Source organism: Neodiprion fabricii, chromosome 3 (assembly GCF_021155785.1).
Source record: "Neodiprion fabricii isolate iyNeoFabr1 chromosome 3, iyNeoFabr1.1, whole genome shotgun sequence".
Taxonomy (NCBI): domain Eukaryota; kingdom Metazoa; phylum Arthropoda; class Insecta; order Hymenoptera; family Diprionidae; genus Neodiprion; species Neodiprion fabricii.
The window spans coordinates 1,925,497-1,941,970 of record NC_060241.1 but is presented as its reverse complement, the minus strand read 5'-3'; the positions used below and the strand labels follow the sequence as shown (position 1 = coordinate 1,941,970).

The following is a 16,474-nucleotide window of genomic DNA, read 5'->3' as shown; positions in this document are numbered from 1 at the left end:
TGTACATGTTAACGAATATCGCATACACGATAAACTGTATTTTAGGTTATTGGTGTTTAGCCATACAGGTTCAGCCAGTGCGTGATTATTTTGAGAAATCGATAAACAAAAAGTCGGTTTAAAATAAATACAACCGTTGTGGTTCTCTCTTCGGTCTGCAGTAGAATAATCTAGGCCACGGTAATTCGTTATTTTTTATTGATTTGACGTTTCTTTTTTTCGTAAAAAATTAACAAAACTAGGATTTACCCTAGTATCGATTATATAGATCTCTTGATCAAACCTAGGTATTAGGCATAACGCAGTAAATTCGCAGGACGTTCAAGGGGATAGCATTTACAGCTCCGGCTGGCTAATTACTAATAAATTACATCGAAGCTAATGAAATCGCGTAACGCTTACGGTCACGCGTTTGCTTTTCTTATAATTAACACCTGCGCTAACATGACGGCGATGGGATCTTCTTATAATTCTTTTTCTTCGCGCAGGTCAGAATACGGGTTTTTTTCCTACTGCCGTTGTTATCCAAGAGCCCGAAACGGTCCGAAGGAATACCTGTGTGAAAGACGAGGTGCATTCCACACAGATATTGCTATACCGATGCAGTCAAAATTACGGCGGATCCACGGAGCGAGCTGAAAGCCGAGGGTGACGTGAGGTCAGAAATCAGGGTTCTTTTTATACCTGCTTTAATCTTTCCGGAGGAGGCGGAAAAATTTTGACTCCTTTTACACTTTCCCATGACTAGCAAGGATCGGAAATTCAATCATTCTTAACCGCGTAAAAATTTCAGTATGATATCAGTTATACATTAACAGTAATAGCACCTTTGTTCACTTTAATTCTATATTCAACGTATTATAAGACGATTACCGTTATATTTATACTCGGTGATTTTCTCCGCAAACCATGATAATAAGATTAAAGACGAAAATTACACGCGGTGAAACTCGGTAAATATTTAACCATCCCTGATGAAAATAATTTCTATGCGAAACTACGATAAAGTTCAGTTGGTTGATAAGTGTGGGAAATATTCGAAAATCGTAGGAAATTTAAAAAATTATAAATGTCTACAATTTTCTATAAAAAATTATTACAATTTCAGACGAACTATAATATTAACCTCGTGGTTTATTCTTATTTTTATTTTATTTGTATTATTGTAATAATTGGTTCGTATAATCTCTAAGTGAGCACCTATTTCCATTAAAAATTATTCGCTCAGTCTCTCTGTTAAAAAAAATTTGGTCGTTGATTTTCGTCGACCGTGTAATTGGGCTCTGCCCGTATTTGAAAATAAATAAATAAATAATTAAATAAATAAATAAATAAATAAATAAATAAATAATCGTTCTCGCCATGAATATTACAGCCCGGATGAAGAGATGATAGGAATTTTGAAACCGGATGCAGCGCGAGTTTGGGAAAAAGAGACACCCGTTGATTCACGTCGATGTGATTGCGTGAGGCTGCAATCTACTCTCTCCCGGAAATCTCGCATCTCTAGTTTGGCTCACCGTTCAGCTTTCTGATTCACGCCTCATCGGAAGACTGTACACAGTTACAACATTTGTGTGGGTGATAGCCAGGTGAGCACGGAGTGTATACTGTTAAAAATTCCTGTATGGAAGTTCCTACACCGTATTGGAAGTTTTATTCGGACACAGAACAGTGAATTTGCCATTCATTTAATTTAGAAATGAAATAAATTTACTACAAAATTTAGTAAATCCAAATTACTTTTTGTGTGTTCGTCCTATTAATTTTAGTAAAATCAAAATGATTTGCGTCGCTGTACCGAATTTGTAAATTTGCAGCCTGATTTCGCAAATTGACAACTCTTTTGTACAGTAAAAGTGTAGTAAATTTTTCATAATTTTTAACAGAGTGTGCAGTGTATTCGAAATTCGGCTTTCGCTAAATTTGTAATCTTATAAATCTCCGGAAGTGAAGAATCTCTGTAAGGTCCCGGGGTGAATCGGCCACCTTCGGTCTCCGCGATCACCCGCCCAGCTATCCTCTCCTGGGACTTATACAAGTGGATACCTGCCTATGACTCGGGTCTCTCGGTGTACCTGCCACACGTATGTTCATCCTTAACACACATGCTCCCTGCAAGGAGTTGTTCAACTCGTCCGAAGCAACGGTTGATGAATGGCAAAGAGGAATAAAAAAGTTCAAAGCGTGTGTACCAAGACCCGTAATATCGTGGCTCGTACTACAACGTGTACGCGCGTTGTGCAGTACGTGCGAATCTTGGAGAAACCCAGACGGAAAAAAAAATGTTTTTTAGATTTTACATCTGTTGTGGTGAATATATGGAGAGACAGCAATTTTTTCGAATCAAATCTACAGCAATTGCGGCAGTATTTATAAATCCGATAATAAGAGTTACAATATGCTTATTGTTAGGTAAATCTACCACATTGACGCAAAACAAAAAGTGCCGTCCATATACTCACCACAACAGATGTAGAATCGAAATTACTGCACTTTTAGTAGGGTGCTGATGCATACATTATCGCAGAGAGAACAAGGTTCCAGAAACTCGTAAAGTTTGCACATCGCAATTTCGAAGAGAAAATATTATGATCGTTGACCTTTGTTTAGGTAATCGGGATTTTCCTTTGGGAGTCTATAATCTCGAGAGGCGATGAGGTCGGATAGCCGATGGACTCCAGGCAGGCTCGGCTTGGTGTTCGGTGACCATAGGTGAGGCGGGAGGTACGGGGAAGAGGCGAAGACACGAAGAACCGAGCTAGGAAGGAGGTGAGAGGAGAGTCCAGTGTCGAGTGAACGACCCAAGTAGCGCGTTCGAGCCTCGCGAGTCGCTGCCGACATCCCGAATTGTTTACCCTGTTAAATTGAGAAACAGAATCTTTGAAATCGGTCCGATCGTACATCTGTGAGAGATAATAATAATCCACGGTATCCGCTACACGTATTCGTTAAATTGGTCAGTAGCAATTGGTGTAGTTATCGGCAACCCCGCACGAAGCTGTGAATTACGGGTGAATATAGTATATGAAATTTTCGAAGCTTTTGAAACGCCGGATTGTATGAAAATTTGTGCGTAATATAATAGAAGATTGGTAAAAGAAAAGGGGGGAAGGGAAGGTGCGATGACGGTGAGAAAGAAGAAAACTCACTGCAACGACGATAACTGTAAACGAATGTGATCGTGGAATATGGATTGAGTTTCGTCGAAACAAATACAGGAGATATACGAATACCCGGATTCAATATAAATACCGAGTGCTATCGTAGGCCGAGAAGTGGGTCAACCGGAGTGCCGCGTCGAGCAGTGAATACACGTATATACGAGACACACGGATAGAGGATCGAGAGAGAGAGAGAGAGAGAGAGAGAGAGAGAGGGAGAAGGAGGTAAAAAATGGCGGCTATACACCCGCGTGTAAAGTGTAATTCTCGATGCAGCGAGTGGTGCGATTGACAAGTTGTAAATCGTGCGTTTCGTCGGCGTATAACTGTGACGTTTGAATCGTTAGAAATTCAAATCACGCGCCAAAAATGGCAGAGTTCAGCGAATAGCCGTTCGACGATCCGGAACTTCGGAAATCCGAGGATCACCCTTGACCTAGGGTGTCCTTGACACGGGCTGTGTATTTTATCAGATATATAAAGTGCGTGGAGTGGAGTGCGGCGTTTGTGAAGTTGATTGACCGGCCAGATGGAAGGGCCGATCTCCGCGCTGTTTCTGCTGGGCTTCTGCGTCGGGATCACAGGTGAGAAATTCCTTTGTTTTTTTATTTTCACTCGCATTCTCGGCTCGATAAGAGGGCGAAAATAAATCCGAGAAAAGAAATCCCGTTTTAACGGGTCCACCAGATGCTTGATCTCAAACGTTGATGAAGCGCCGAGGCCAAGGAATGCGGAGACTTTAATGCCGCCGAGGCCAGTCGAACGAGTTAGATTTTATTCGAGTGAATTTTTTTACGGGCTGTATTCTGTAACTGTTTAAAGGAAGAGTAGAAACTTTCTTGCTACTATAATATGCCGCTCGTTACAATGTTATATTATACCTACCTGTACGCGTTCACTGTGCAATAACATGCAGGAGGATATATGAACTAGATCATAAGGCGCTCTAGTAACGCTCGATCTATGTGTTATATTTATATCTATAATACATGTACGTAAACGGTTGAAAATCACGAATGATTTTATATCTGTAACAGCCGCGATAATTGCGCTGTATATGCGATTAGCTGTGGAGAAAGGACGAAGCTCATCATCGGTGTGCTTTGAGTGCAACGTGAAATTATATCCGGCGCAAGTACGGTGAAGTGAAATGTCGGCATGTTTAGTTATGAGGCACCGTCTGCGGAATGATCGAAAGACATCCGGTTCGGAACGATCGGTAAAATGTGAATTATGATCAATGGTTGGAAATTATTCGCGAGGTATGTATCGCTGTTAACAAATGATTGTGAATTTACCACACATTTACTGTAGAAAAGAGTTTTCAATTTACGAAATCGGATCGCAAATTTACGCATATTACTATGTATTTGTATTAAATATTTAATAACATTTTTTGACTTTATTAAAATTTATAAAAAAAAAAAAACACAAAAAAGTAATTTGAATTTAATAAATTGTGTAGTAAATTTATTTTATTTGTAAATTGAATAAACGGCAAATGTATGGTGATTTCAATGTTCCGTATCGGAATAAAACTTTCAATACAGTGTAGGAAGTTCCATATACAGAAATTTTTAACAGTGTATTTCTGCAATGCGTAAGTTAATTCGTGTTATCAGACGAGTGTTTGTATGATTTTGCAGTAGCTGCACGCCGGTAATTATTTTTCTCTTGGGAACCGTTGCGGTGACATTTAATAACGAACTTTCGTGCGGTTACTTATCGTTTGGCTTGTGAATAGTGCAGCTACTGTATAAACCACTTGAGGAGAAAGCCGCAAACGCGTATAAAAATGAACCCGTGCGTCACGTGGAAACGAAACACGACGTGTCCTGTTTCCGTGCGCATACGAGTTTACCTATTCAAAGAGACCGAGAGAGAAAGAGAGAGAGAGAGAGATAAAGACGGACGGAGATTTTCACGTAGTTTGTGTTGTCCGGAGTGTCGGGTCGCGATGTGAGCATTAAAGGCCGTTCCAAATGAACGGTGACAGATGTGCTTGCTATTTAAAATCACCCGATCGATGGGCGAATCTCTGCGATAGATGAATTGAACGTAAGGCAATCAGTTTCATTGCCGTATCATAATACACAATGCCCAAGACTCGTTTCAGCAAAGTCTAGTTTTTTTATTCAATTTTCAACAGTAGAGATTATGTTCCTCTTCAAGTTCGAAGTGGATGTAAGAATTGATCAGTAAACTGAGCCGCAGACCGAATGCATCAGGGCCGTAACCGAAGTTTCCATTACGTTTACTTTTGCACAGTAACGTGTAAGGGAAACGTGCCTGCATGCAGGTCGTTGACGAACAGTCCGACATCCTGCACGGGTTCTATTTACACGCATATCTATCTGCCAGTATAGAAGTACTTGCTTACATTATTTCGTCATATTCAACTTTCGCCAACCGCATCGGCCGTGAAAGTGTCGCACAACGAAATACCTGCAGATACCTAACTCATTGTACGTACCTGCTGTTGCATACTGACGTTTTATTCGCCTCGCTTTAGCATCGCGGGTGAGGAAATAAAGCGCTGTGGTACCCTGAAGTTTCGTGAGTTTGAAGTTGGTGATGTTACTTTGACGATGCATGTTTAGGAACATCGTTACTTCGCAGCTTTGGGATTGTCTGAAATTCAGCTAGTCAATAATAAGAAAGAATACATGTGAAAACATTTTGAAAAGACAGCTCCTTGAAAGTCGTTTTAACATTGTACAACGATTTATTTCCACGATGTTTCGCTACGTTAACGTTACTATAACTTCAACATGGTGAAGTTTCAAATTTAACCGGAGGGCACCCATGCGATTAGTCGTCGCAGTGAATCACTTTTCTTTACTTTCTACATATACATACATATATAATCGCCAGCTCAGTTATGGTACCTAGAATTTCACCGTATGATTATTTTTGTCCATATCTCGCACGCGGAAAGTATATATTACAGAGATGATGGACATTCCGTATATGTATATATTTATGGAACAATAAAACACGCATTCAAATTTTGAGTATAGGTAATGCAGGTAGGTGATATTACGCATATCGTTGAATATTAATATATACCTATGATGTTACACCTGACGAATTTCATCACTCATCTGGCATCGGATGTATATATTATTTACCGTTATAAGGTATTATCTCATCGTCGAATGAACATAACGTCCATCTATACAGATTCTAGCCTCAAGCATATAAGCACACGCGTAAGGTTCGTCCATTAGATTCGGTGCCATATGCGACTTATTATACACACAGGCATTATAGGGCCGCATCATTCAGGTGTAATTAATTCAGGTGAATAACCCGCGCGACAAACGTATATTTGGATATGGTGGAATAAATGGTTCGTTATTATCAAATTTTAGTTGAACCAAATACGATTTGTTAACTATTAAAAAATTTTTATCAATCATTATTTGCCTCATGTAAACTAAAATTTGATCATAATAACAAAACATCTATTTTGCCGTGTTGAAATATACGTTTGTTAACAGCAAGTAAACGCTTTTATTCAGTGCGCGTTTGACACCCGATAAATTTTTAACAATTTCCACGTGTATTTTAATGTTCGTACAGAGGTCTGCGTATAAAAATAGTTTCGTTACTGCCATACATGAAGAGGGAGTGTCACCGAAATACCGTAAATCCCGCGTCGGTTCCGCAGGCGCGGACATGCTAATCAGTAGCCGCGGTCATCAAGCCTAGGTCAGCGCACGCGTATCGTCGAAAGGGAGGATGGAAAGAAAAGAATTCGGTGAAACTATGACGAAGAGGATTATGATTGAAAGCGAGGGAAAAACGCCCCGCTTGGAAAGCAACTAATATATGAGACTGAGGTTAGTGACGTCAGCGTAACGAAACATTGGGGGAAAGAAAATCACGAATTTTGAATAAATTCTTTTGCCTCGTTGTAATTTACTGCGTTTCAGAGATTCCTAAAATTACGAAAAAACCAGTTTTCCGAAACGTGAATCGATACGATAACTACGTAACTCTAGGTTTACTCCCATTACAATGTTGTCTATGGGTGTCGTAAAATTGAACGCCAGTGCGAAAAGGGAACAAACCGCGACGCGGGATGATCATTGACGAGGCGCAAGGTACGTCTCGTAAACTTTCTACGTATAAGTACAGGTGGTGTAAAATCTAATAAGTAGACGGAGAAAACCGCAGCAGGTAGGCAATTTGTTCAGTGGGCCGGAGTCTGTTTCAAATAAAAATACGTCCGATGATGGACGTTGGTAATGGTTCTTCGTGCGACGTACGCTATTTTACGCGACACATGTACGAAATATATCGAAACGGGGCGCGGCGGGCTCGCCGGCTCGTTTGTGAAAAGAATAAATATTGGGCTGGAATGATGAGTACCGTTAGCTCTGCCGTTACCGCCTCGAGTCAGCGGAGTCGAGTCGAGTCGAGTAGCTGCGACGCGACGGGCCCGCAAAACGGGCCTTACCAGTCAGCGCCGCGACGCGAATTCCGCGGCTTTTCCCCATCCCCGTGCGGATTGACTTTTTTCCTTTCCCTGCTCTTGCCCTGTCGCGACCGCCAGACGCCCCGACGTTTGCGGCCGGGTGAAATTACCCGATTACAGTTCGAGCGTAAACTTATAAGCCATGCAGCAGCTGCTAACCCCGCTCGCGTGCAATTACTGTCGGATTAAACTGTAGGATCGCGGAATGAAATTATTATATTCTGCAATTTATACCCGTTCATTATCCATTTTGGTTGACCCTGGATTATACCCACATTGAATATTGTGATCAGTAAAATTGCGCCGAAAGGATTTCAGAAAACGAACTATTGCCTGATGTCAGGCAACCTGATTTTCACGGTTGCGTACTGGGATACCTACGGAGACGGATTGCCTGTCCTCAGGCGTTTCTCTATTTTTTTTTTTTTTTTGTTTTGAAAAGAACTTTTCTCGCTTCGAAAAAGTTGAACTCGAAACAGAAGCTGGCCTTTATACGACGATAGAAACCGTCGTCGTGATTTTTGATGTTTCACGTGTGAAGAATTTCATGCTCGAGCTGACGCACAACCGCCCCGCGTTGCGGAATACGTCGATACAAGGACATCTTTACGCTTCAAGTGCGAACGAGAGAAAATACTACGTGTTATTTGTACTACTATAGTAGACGCGCTGCTCGCCGACCTGCAATAAAATTACCACCGTTTCCCGGCTTCCTTGTTATCTCTCTCTTCATCTATCGCGCGCGTAATTATCGTTCTGTTATACGAGCATCGCTTATTGCCCCGCCTGTCTAGTGGTATTTCCGCGAGAAAATACGAGGCTATCAATCCGCCGTTTATCAAGATTGCAATGCGATGAATCTAGTTGGACAAAAAAATTAATCGACGGTTGAAAATAGACCGCTTTTTCTTGCACGTACTGAATGGATTCATAATAATTCTCTTTTTTAATCATCTGGGTAATATCGTCGTTATTGCTAATTAACGTTGCTAATACTAGTTATACACTTACTTGCATCAATGTACTCTCCCAGACCTTAGGGCTAATTATGATGAGCTTCATTCACCTAGATTTCCAGACCATTTTTATCGTCTCTTTCTTCTATAACAGTTAATGCTATTTCTCATCTTACTACTGAATAATAATTTCCGTACAATTTTACTTTGGTAAGCGCTAATCCAGAGTAAATATAGTAAAGTGACTATTCTAAAAATTTACCAAGAGCACAAAGAGAGTATGTTTGTGGCGTGTTAGTCGTACGTGAAAATCCTTACTCGTTCGCACACCTATCTCTCTATTGCAATCGTAACTTTGATATTACGTCGATTTACGGAGAACAGCTGTAAGCGCAAGAGCCGTCCCCTTCAAAAATTAGTTTCATTAACGATATTTTGTTCGATGATCCAACAGAGTAGGCGTGGCCTCGTAGCGATTAAAACTCTGACTAACCTTTGAACTTCGACTATCTATCGACTTTTTAAATGGCGAGTGAGCTTCTTAATCTGCGAGCAGAAAGTAATGATTATGAATTGAAAATGGGCAGAACCGAAAGAGAAGAGGAGTGTAACTTTACAAAATACTCGCAGAGCGGATTCAATAAAAACAATTGGTTTCAGTCATTGCGGAATGCGACTGTTACCGCTTGTTACGTTTTTGAACCGTTTAGCGACAATTCCGCGATCCGATGAGCTTGCGCAGCAACGGTACAATATGGCATGACCATCCGCTCGATAGTGTAAAAGCTATTGCGCAGCAGATGGTGGCGGGTTGCAAGAGCACGTGCAGCTCATCTCAAAGGTCATCAGCGAAAATGCTGCATGCAAAGGCTCTGGTAATTGCAGCTGCGATGTTGAAATTCGCTAAGTGGCAGCGTTTATACGAGTTGGGAAAAAGTTGTGGTAAAAAAAAAAAAAAAAAAAATAAGACAAGAAACATTCACTGCCCGAGGAGAAGAGAGAAAACAGAGGATGCGGAAATAGCAACCTATAAACATCGCAACTAACGGTCGTAGTTCCGGATTAAAAGACGCACAACTATTCGTCGGCCAAAACTAGGAATATACCTATATATGTAATGAAAAATTAGTTGGTTATACAATTTGCTATAAATTGACCACATTTTTTCTCATCTATTGCAATAATTTCACAACCTGTACGAATAGTCTCGCTAGAGTTTGAAAAAAACATGCAGCGTAATGACTCGCCGATTTCCGCGTGACTGTTATCTCGTTCTACTTTTCCGTAATGCTGGAACCTGTCCCCGTGTGATGTCTTTTCTGCAGTCCGCAAAACCGGCGAAAGAACCCGGCGAATAAACTGGTACGTTGAAAAATAGACGTGTAAGAGGAAAAAAAAAGAATACGTAAACGAAAAAATTGAATTTGTGACACTTGCACGAGATGACAGAAATGAAATCGATTTGCGGCATGCAGACGTGACGAATGTGAACAATGGTGCATTGTGCGGGATGTTATTTCATCCGTAAACGTTTTCCACAAATTCTACTATTATACATTCTAGGCAAAATAAGAACCGAAGAGTTACCCAAATTCAAAGTGTAGAATGTACTCATTACAGTTATTACAGGTAAACGCAGTCGCCTATTTCTCTATCCCTCCTTTTAAAAATCTCCGAACAAACGGCCCCCGTATCGATGGCAGCGTGATTACGAACGCACGAACCTGAACCTGAACCTGAACTTTTACCAATAGGCAATGCCGCGGGCAAACATTTGCCTTCGCATATCATTAACCGCAGAGACAAAGGCTCACTGTGCACGGCATTGACCTGTAGGTGAAAATTCACTGTACAAGTAACGATTCGATGAATTATACGGAGAAAATCGGCTTGATCCATAATTTTCTTTTTCAGCATTATGATGCGAGTTTAAAAGTTTAATGTCAGGTAGAATAATCTAATATTTTTCTCCTTTTTTTTAATTGCAGGAGTCCGTGCAGTCCAGAATGCACCGACATCCCATTCCCCAGAAAGCGAGAAGCTAGTTTTGAGCGCAAGCTCGTACCCGAACAGGGAAAAAACGCTCAACAACTTGGTTCACGATGCGTCCCTATCTAGACTGCAGAGGACGAATCCAGCCCTGGAGCTTGTGAGCTCTGAGAACGTGGAGAACACGGAAGGTGAACGTTTTCATACACTCTCCAGGAACGCTTTACCCGAGGAATCTATCGATCTGTTGACTGCCTCGAAGCACGTGAATCACATCGATGGAAATAACATTGAGATAAAGCCGGGCGACTACTTCAGGTGAGCAGTTGAGAAACAGCTTCTGCATTGTGGTAGATATTATACAGTGCCAGTTCTGGATACAGATTCCGTTACCGACACCGTTACCACACGAACGTTCTAGAAAAGGGTTTGTGTCATGGCTAAGCGAAGTGTCGGTAAAGACATCTGTATACAGAATCGGCAGTGACCTCTAAATATTTTCCTACTTCCTCGAGGTTTTGCGACAATTTCTTTTCAGTATTTATCACAAATTTTTCGAGTTGCAACTAAAAAGAAAAAAATTAAACCAGGATTCACCCTAACATCTACTCATGGTGACCATTATTCCCGAGGCTAAACGACCTTCTCGATGTTTCAGAAGCATCGCTCCAACTCGAAGCGAAATCGGGTCGGGGGAAGAGCGAGGGGCTCCGATGAGGGAAGACCTCAGGTCGGAGCCCCTGCATCAGCGGCAGGCGTTTGGACGGCAGAACCCACAGCAACGATATACAAGGCCAATTTTCCAACAAAGACAAAGTCGGCAAGAGATGCCGAGGATCTATAGCGAGCACGCGCCACCTCCGGTTCTCCAAACGGCTCTGCCGGGCCACGGGAAACAGAGACAGGCTAATCCTGATATCCAAGATATCATAACGGGGATAGTAAAGCTGCTGAACGGGAACGTGAACGTCGCCGCAAACACCGCGAGGCCGTTGAGGCCGATCCAGGCCACCAGGTGAATTTTCGACCGATTGTAATGAATTCCATGAAAGTGATGTGTTCGCAGGATGAACCACGATTTTACACTTTCATTTTTCCCTTCAGAATCAACAACAGAGGACCACCGAGAATATCGGACGTTCCTCCTCTTCCACCGGACTTCGATACTCCCGGTATGAACCCTCCGCCTCTTCCCGACCATCCCTATCCCTTCGAAAAGCCACCGGCGGTCGATCGTCCTTCCGTGAACCAGTTGCCGCCGGAAAGACCGGTTCGACCCTTGCCGGATCACGTTGGTAGCCAAGGAAATCGACCGGGGATCGAGAGCCTCTGGAATCGACCGATGAGACCAGGTACGTCTCTCTCTTATAGTTTAGCTCTAAGCTTTTTGGAGCTTCTCGTTGACCGTAAAATTGCTAGTAAGTCCGGTAACAGGCGTTCTTTCGATAGGAGTAAACAGGCGACCGATACCGCCGTACAAGCCGATGCCTCCGTTGGACAAAAATCAGCCACCCAGTTTCGAGAAGCGGCCGGAGAAAGTGGAGAAGCCGCAAACCACGGAGAGTAATTTCAAGGGGGACTCGAACGTGACGGCGGATAATCAGAGCAACAGGCCAACTCTGACGGCTCAGACGGTGAACCAGCAGAAGAGAGACCCCGTGAACGAGGGGAGTAAACCGCCTGAGGCGGATCCGAAGCCGAATGTAAAGCCGGAGTCGATTCGACCGAGTAACGAGGGCACCTCGAAGAAACCGCAAAAATATCAACCACCGATGAAGAACGAAGAAATAATACCGCAGAACACTTTGGTCCTTGGTTCAGACCCGCTTTCGTATCCCATACCGAATTCCGACGGGATCGTCGGTGAGAAGAAGAACGATTCCGCGAAGAATTCGGTAACCCGGGTGATTTCCTCGGCGCCGGAACCGATCAGGCCGTCGAGACCGACGAAGGAGAAGAACTCCGAAGCCTCCGAGACGAGCAGCAGCGGCACTGCGTATGCGAAGGTGGAGTCGGTCTCACCTTCGGGGCAATTAATGTCAACCTTCGAAAAGACCCTGGCCGTGGAGACGAGCTCGTCGGTAAAAGTGATCGAGCCGACGCCGACGACGAGCGAGATCCAGCCGACGGTTGTACCGCTTAAAAACGACGACGACCCTCCCCCAAGCATCGACTTCCCGAAGCTCGAACCCAGCAAGGTCGACGCGACCGAGTCCAAGGTCGACGCGTCGACGCCGACCGATAACCTCCCGCCCTTGACCCCTCAGACGAGCACCAAGGCGGAAACTGGCCCCTCCTCGATCACCTCGTCTTCGAACAGTCCGGCACCGACGAACTACTACCCGTACCGACCACGCCCAGGAATAGTGATCGACGACACCCTGGACTACACCGGAAGCCAAGGAGCGGCGGGTCACCGGCCTTATTCCGCGACGCGGTATCCCCAGATCGGTGACATCTTCGATGTGACGGTGTCGGCCGTGCAGGGACCGGGTGGTTCCGGGGACAGCGTTAGGGTCTCTATAAACCCCGGTAGTCCCGACGTTATCGTGACGTCGGCGGTCGAGGGCCAGGGCTTCGTCAGTATAGACGGAAAGCGGACGTACTTGAATCTCTTCGACGGTGCGAGCGAGGCGACGTCCGCGATCAGCCAATCCTCGACGAGCGTCGCGCAACCTCAACCTAGCCGAACCCAATTCCCAGCTGCCATAACCGGGACCGGATACGCGGTCGCCCAGCCGGATGTACCAGCCGTGACAACGCGGCCCGGAACCTCGCCGAGGAGACCCTATCCAAGACGGCCCGCGCAGCCTCCGGTCAGGATCGACACCTGCATAGTCGGTGACTCGAGCACGTGCGACGGGAGTCAGCACGAGGCCTGCGCCACGGTCCAGGGTGTCTCGGCCTGCCACTGCAAGCCGGGATACGCGAGGCTGCAGCACTCCTTGCCGTGCAAGAAGACCGTCAGTATAGTGGTGTCGATGAGGGTCGACAGGATATACGACAGGAAGGTCGTGTGGGACAACGGACTCGCCGACAAAGAGTCCGAGGCCTACGAGACCCTCGCCTACGAGGCCAATCGGGCCGTCGAATCGGCCATGTCGATGACCCCCTTCTCCGACGAGTACATGGGCTCCTCGGTTAACGGGATTTACCAGGGCGACGTGAGCCAAGGACAGGGCGGCGTCTTCGTGAACACGACGTTGAAGCTCACCCTCGAGCCGAGGACCGCGAGGCCCGCCCTTGCCGGGGAACTGCAGAAGCACCTCCTGGGGGTGATCCACAGGCGTAACAACAACATAGGTAACAGCGCGCTGTACGTGGACAGTCCACCGGGCTCGGTGTCGAACCTTCAGGACCTCGACGAGTGCGCATCCTCCGAATTGAACGACTGTCACGCGTCGGCTGTATGCACCAACACCTGGGGCGGTTTCACCTGCGCCTGTCAACCCGGCCTCAAGGATCCCCACAAGTCCGAGGCCAGCGAGGCTGGCAGGGTCTGCCTCTCCTGTCCAACGACCCACTGCAACAACAGAGGACTTTGCTCCTACGTCCAGCATGGTGATGAAATGCAGTGCGCCTGCACCGGGAACTACTACGGGTCCCAGTGCGAGATCGACGGCGAGGTTCTTGGCGTCGCTATCGGGGCCTCGGTCGCCGCTCTGGTGATCATCGTCCTGACCCTGGTCTGCTTGGTAATGTGGAGTCGGCGATGGTCCCGCGAACAGAAGGCCGTCGGATCACCGGTTTACGGGTACATGCAGGGCGGTATGCCTGGGACTTTACCCGGCACCCTGGCCAGGGTCGGTTCCGTCGGGACTCTGGCCTCCGCTAAACAGGGACCGCCGACCGGACTGCCTCCCTACATGTGGGCCCACATAGCCGACCACATGGCCACCGCCAACCTCTACGCCGCGGAGCCGATGGGCTCCACCAGGCCCAGTTCGGCCATGTTCGGCTATCCCACCCTCAGCATGCACGGCACTCTGCCGCCGGTCCCACTGCCCAGACTTCAGGCCCCTCCCAGGCCCCGACATCGTCATCAACCTGAGCCCGACAGCTCCGACTCTGAACCCCAAGACCGGGACAGAGCCGATCTGATACCTCAGAGTGGAGGGTTTCACGTACCTAGACCGAAGTCCAGATCCTCCGTGGCGGTGAGTTCCAAGGGTTTTCAAATTTCGTTAAGGACCATGGGCGCGAATAATGTTACCAAACATTTTTGAAACGATTTGTCTTCTTTTTCCCGCAAGGTTCGATTCGTTTCATTAGCTAAAAATTAAATCTGTATAATCGTTTTTCAGAATCAAAGCGGGATCTATTACGACGTCGAGTACGATCAAGGTGATTCGCAGCATTTGTCGAAAAACAACATACCAATGTCCACCTACAGTATGGCTAGACCGTATTACAGAACTTAGGGAATTTGATAGAGATAATAATAATAAACAACAATGATAAGCAACGATTATAGCTACAAAAATATTATTATGTTTTATAATAAATTACTTACATGACTCAGGAGACGATAATTTGCAATTTTGCAAAGTGGTTCTAACTGCCGTCTTGACAAATCGTGGATCGTTCAGGGGATGTTAAATCGTAAAAGTGTCGACAATTTTGTAACACGATTTCTTCTAACGTCACTTTTCATCTATATTAATACACTATTCAAATATTGAACTGATTGAAAGATATTTGAATAAAAATTTTAAGTTAAAAAATCGAGAGGGTAAAACAATGGGACATTGTTCGACATCAAAGTACGACTGACATGTCATTTTTTATATTTACGTAGAGAAACGTAGATATAGGCTTAGATTGCTCTTACTTTTATACTCCAACGTTGTGTATTTTCGGATTCAGAATTCGTGCTAGCTCAAAAACTTACACTAGAAAAAAGACTAAAAGGTGAAGAAAAAAATAAATAAATCAATAAATGATAATAATAAGATATCGATTAATTAAGTACATATTGTATAACATATCGACAAATCGTGGAATGATATTTATTTTTTGCGACAAGACATTTTAGGGAACACACATTATTATCGGCAACGGTGATGGGCTATTTTGGGTTTTGTTCCTTAGAGTTGCCTTTGTCGTATACGAATACTGGTATCCATGGACTGTGCATTTCGATTGTAAAGAATATTCATTTTTGATATTTTTTTTTTTTTTAAGAAACTTTATCCAATTACTCAAATCTGTCTATGAGTCCCAGTGCAATTGTCAATATTAGAATAGTATCGTATTGTCTATAATATTTAGTATAATGTAACTTATAATTGATAAAATTTGAAAAAGAATCGTGTGCTGCAGATGTAGCTCTAATATAAAGACGTCGAAATAATTCTATCCAATAATCATGTTGCATTACTGTAAGCAGAATCGTATTATTACTTGTAATTTTGCTGAGTATAATATAGTATAAATATATATATATATATATATTTTAATTCAAAATCAATACAATTACACGCATTTTTGTCGGAAAAGTTGATGGATATTTTGTTCGATTGCTTAAGCTGAAGTTCAAGAAAACGGACAAAAAAAAGAAAAAAACAACGAAGAATATAGTTTCTACAAAAAAGTATTCGGATGATTGAAAAGAAAAATGTGTTTCCAGTTTTTTATTCGATTGAACAATCGCCGATATATATTATATATATTATATATGTATAATATAATATTAATATGAAATAATAATAAATATATATACAATATAGGTATGTGTATATATATATATACATATATATATATGCAATTATATATACTATATATATATTTTTTTGAACTGTAATTCTGATATTAAGATTATTATATTTTGATATAACATTGAAGACAATTCGCTGATTTTTTTTTTTTTTTTTTTGATTTTT

At 43.6% G+C, this 16,474-nt stretch overlaps 1 protein-coding gene across 1 annotated transcript; it reads left to right on the top strand.

Moving 5' to 3' along the window:
* The first annotated feature begins 2,835 nt into the window (after positions 1–2,835).
* Positions 2,836–16,218, top strand: LOC124178348. The gene is made up of 6 exons (XM_046561609.1): positions 2,836–3,748; positions 10,592–10,910; positions 11,251–11,607; positions 11,697–11,944; positions 12,042–14,749; positions 14,897–16,218. Exons 1-6 carry the CDS (start codon positions 3,694–3,696, stop codon positions 15,011–15,013), a joined length of 3,804 nt encoding a protein of 1,267 aa, XP_046417565.1. The 5' UTR covers positions 2,836–3,693; the 3' UTR covers positions 15,014–16,218.
* The last annotated feature ends 256 nt before the right edge of the window (positions 16,219–16,474 follow it).

Excerpts from the sequence above, each read along its gene's own strand:
- LOC124178348 (XM_046561609.1), top strand. The coding sequence starts at position 3,694 with ATGGAAGGGCCGATCTCCGCGCTGTTTCTGCTGGGCTTCTGCGTCGGG. Across the intron at positions 11,608-11,696 it reads AGGCCGATCCAGGCCACCAG|AATCAACAACAGAGGACCAC; the intron begins GTGAATTTTCGA and ends TTTTCCCTTCAG. Across the intron at positions 11,945-12,041 it reads GAATCGACCGATGAGACCAG|GAGTAAACAGGCGACCGATA; the intron begins GTACGTCTCTCT and ends TTCTTTCGATAG.